General features: G+C 54.6%; 1 protein-coding gene across 1 annotated transcript; it reads left to right on the plus strand.

Annotated features, from left to right (window-relative positions):
* Nucleotides 1-750: 750 nt before the first annotated feature.
* LOC136467891 (UDP-glucuronate 4-epimerase 1-like) lies at nt 751-2741 on the plus strand. The gene has a single exon (XM_066466699.1). The coding sequence runs from the start codon at nt 1281-1283 to the stop codon at nt 2598-2600; it is 1320 nt and encodes a 439-aa protein (XP_066322796.1). The 5' UTR covers nt 751-1280; the 3' UTR covers nt 2601-2741.
* The last annotated feature ends 1051 nt before the right edge of the window (nt 2742-3792 follow it).

The raw sequence follows: 3792 nt of genomic DNA on the forward strand, positions 1-3792 counted from the left end.
TCATCCACCTGAACACGGGTTTGGTTGCCTCTCCTAAATTTTAGTCATTGTTTCATTAAATGTTTAACATATATATAGAGTATTAAATATAGACTAATTACGAAACTAATTATATAGTTTGCGACTAATTTACGAGATGAATCTTTTAAATCTAATTATGCTATGATTTGACAATGTGATGCTACAGTAAATATGTGCTAGTGACGGGTTAATTAGGCTTAAAAAATCGTCTTGTGGAGTACCAACGGATTATGTGATTTGTTTTTTTATTAATATCCGAACATCCTATATAACATCCTTCCAATACACTTTCTAAATTTTTGTCACTGGATCCAAACACCACGTAAATCGAGAAACAAAAATCTCCCCACATGCAGGCTCGTTATCCAAACGAATGACAGTAAATCACCAGCTTGTTCGCTTAATCGTATTTAGTTTATAAGTCATGACTTATCAATTAATAAATAGTATTTTTTTCACGTTAAATAACACTACTTTCCGTCGTGGCTTATAAGTTAAACGAGGCCAAACAAACGTGGCACACATTCACGTCCACGCGCAAAAACGCTCATAAATGTGATGAGCCTGGAACACAAAAATAGCGCGTCCGGCCGCTCCGCCCAGCTCCAACCCATCTCTCATCCCAGCGCGTCCGACGCCAAAATAGGAGCCGCCCGCCCGCCCTGGCCCTGGGACCCCCATCGCTCCGTCTCCCAATCCCGGGCCGCCCGTGCGCCCGTCCGCCGCGGCCACCACCCGCCCCCTCCTCGTCACCAGGGCGGCACCGCCCCTCTGCTCTGCCACCGCGTTCACGCGCTCCCGTCGCTGTCGGCCCCGCTCCCCTATTTATATCCCGGACCCGTCCTACCTCCACGTTTCCTTAGGCAGGCGCGCATCCAGCTCCTGCCCTCCTTTCCTCTTCCTCCTCTCCTCCCGAACAAAATTTCCTGAACCCGGGGCGCGCTCTCCTCGCTCCCAAGGAAGGAAACCTATCTATCATTCCGGCGGCCGATCCATCTATCCGGCCAGGGAGAGCAAGGAATAATCAACCAATCGGCCAGTGAATCAGTCGGAGGAGGAGAACCGGAATCCGTCCAGCGCGGCGCGGGTTGATCCCTTGCGTCTCCGGCCCTGCCCCGCGGCGACGCCTTTTGCGGTCCTTGCGTTGCGTCGAGGAAGCGAGCAGAATCTGCGACGAGAAGGAGGAGGCGGAGGAGGAGGAGAGGCATCCATCTGGTCGCGCGGGGCGTCCGTCGCACGGCAAGACGGCGGCGTTGAAGATGCGGGTGCTGGAGGAGGACCTCTTCCCCTCCACCCCAGGCAAGGTGAAGATCGAGCGGGCGGGCGCCATGAACCGGCAGCTCCACCGCTGCTTCGCGTCCACCAGCACCATGTTCCTGTGGGCGCTGTTCCTCGTCGCCATGACGGCGTCTTACCTCAGCTTCCAGTCCTTCGTCGACACCTCCTCCAAGTACTTCGCCGCCTCATGGGGCGGCCTGCACTGGGAGCGGCAGATCCGCGCGTCCGCCGCGCCGAGGCGGCCCCCCGGGTCCGCCGCCGGGGCCGGGATGTCGGTGCTGGTGACCGGCGCCGCGGGCTTCGTCGGCACCCACTGCTCCCTCGCGCTCCGCAAGCGCGGCGACGGCGTCGTAGGCGTCGACAACTTCAACGCCTACTACGACCCCTCGCTCAAGAAGGCGCGCAGGGCGCTGCTCGCCTCCCACGGGGTGTTCGTCGTCGAGGGCGACATCAACGACGGCCGGCTGCTTGCCAAGCTCTTCGACGTCGTGCCCTTCACCCACGTGCTCCACCTCGCCGCGCAGGCTGGTGTGCGCTACGCCATGGAGAACCCGGCCTCGTACGTGCACTCCAACATCGCCGGCCTCGTCACGCTCCTCGAGGCCTGCAAGGACGCCGACCCGCAGCCGGCCATCGTCTGGGCCTCGTCGTCCTCCGTCTACGGCCTCAACGACAAGGTCCCCTTCTCGGAGCGCGACCGCACCGACCAGCCGGCCTCGCTCTACGCGGCTACCAAGAAGGCCGGCGAGGAGATCACGCACACGTACAACCACATCTACGGCCTCTCCATCACCGGCCTCCGCTTCTTCACCGTGTACGGGCCTTGGGGCCGCCCCGACATGGCCTACTTCTCCTTCACCCGCAACATCCTGCAGGGGAAGCCCATCACGGTGTACCGCGGCAAGGACCACGTCGACCTGGCCCGCGACTTCACCTACATCGACGACATTGTCAAGGGCTGCCTTGGCTCCCTGGACACGGCCGGCAAGAGCACCGGCACGGGGGGCAAGAAGCGCGGGCCGGCGCCCTACAGGATCTTCAACCTCGGCAACACCTCGCCCGTCACGGTGCCCAACCTGGTGTCCATCCTGGAGAAGCACCTCCGCGTCAAGGCCAAGAAGCACGTGGTCGAGATGCCCGGCAATGGCGACGTGCCCTTCACCCACGCCAACATCTCCCTCGCCAGGGAGCAGCTCGGGTACAAGCCCACCACCAACCTCGACGTCGGCCTCAAGAAGTTCGTCAAGTGGTACCTGTCCTACTACGGCTACACCAGGGGATCCAAGAACTCACGACAATGATCCGTGCTAATTCTTTTCCCTCTTTGGCCCGGCCGCGGCCGCCACTTCTGGATCAAACATTGACATTCTTATCTGGAATTTTTTTGGTGGAAATATGTTATGTTAGGGTGTTCCTTGAGGAGAGAAACACCGGGGGAAAAATTCTTTGATTGGTGAGGAAGGCTGGAGCAAGAAAGCAATGGAGAGCAGTCTTTTCTTTCTCTCTTTTTTCCTCCATCTGTCTTGTTCTCTTTGTGTAAATTGATCGCTCTCCATTGATCCCTTTCCTAATCAAATTGTGGTGGTCCAATCAGATTATCCCCAGTTCAAACTTTACTTCAAAGTCGCGCTGTTCGTTGTGCCGTCAGAGTAAACCGCCGGAGACGAAGGAGAATAAATCGGCGGGCCGGTCGTGGCAGTCCTGTAAATAGCCCAGGTAAACATGGGCCTTTGCCGTCGTGGATAAGATAAGCGGCCTGCGGGTGGGAGACGGGAGTTGCCTCGAAGCGCGCGAAGTGGTCGCCAGCTGGCTCCCGCCACGCCCGGTCCCTCGCACTGCCGGTGGGCCATCTGTGGCTTTATTGCTGTGTGGGACCATGTGCCTGTGAGTCTGGGTGGAGATATGTCGGTGGGGTCACGCCCCACGTTGTAGTAGATCACATGGGTGGGCCCGGAAGATGCGGTGGCGTTCGTCCCTGAGCTGCCATTGAGGATTGAACTGCAAATTTTTTTTTTCGGACGAGAGTATATTTCTGCCGGGGATGCGAATGTGTTGTGTAGGCCAGGAATCTATTCCAAGAGCGTGAGTTTTTTTGTGTGTGAAAATGCTTCCGAGCATGGGTTGGAATAAGCATGTCATGATGTCAGTACGGAGTAGTTTTTATAAAATCATTTGTTAAATAAATAATTATACCAAGTTAGTAAAATAACCAGCGAATTTATTTTTTCTCCATCAGTAGTTTTGTGATGAAAATAGAAAAAAATGATCGACCGTCTCTTGTTCCATAGCGACTCATCTATATCACCTAAGTAGACTCTTGTTCGACCCCAATTTACCCTCAATTTTACTTTTAACACATGGATTTAAATAGATATGTAAAACAATCTCTTCCCAATTTACTTTAGAACAGATACGAAAAACAATCTATTATTAGATTGCAATTGCATTTGTTAATACAATAATCTCTTTCATAATAATAATAATCTCGAAAAT

This window comes from Miscanthus floridulus, chromosome 7, assembly GCF_019320115.1.
Source record: "Miscanthus floridulus cultivar M001 chromosome 7, ASM1932011v1, whole genome shotgun sequence".
Lineage (NCBI taxonomy): Eukaryota > Viridiplantae > Streptophyta > Magnoliopsida > Poales > Poaceae > Miscanthus > Miscanthus floridulus.

Excerpts from the sequence above, each read along its gene's own strand:
- LOC136467891 (XM_066466699.1), top strand. The coding sequence starts at position 1,281 with ATGCGGGTGCTGGAGGAGGACCTCTTCCCCTCCACCCCAGGCAAGGTG.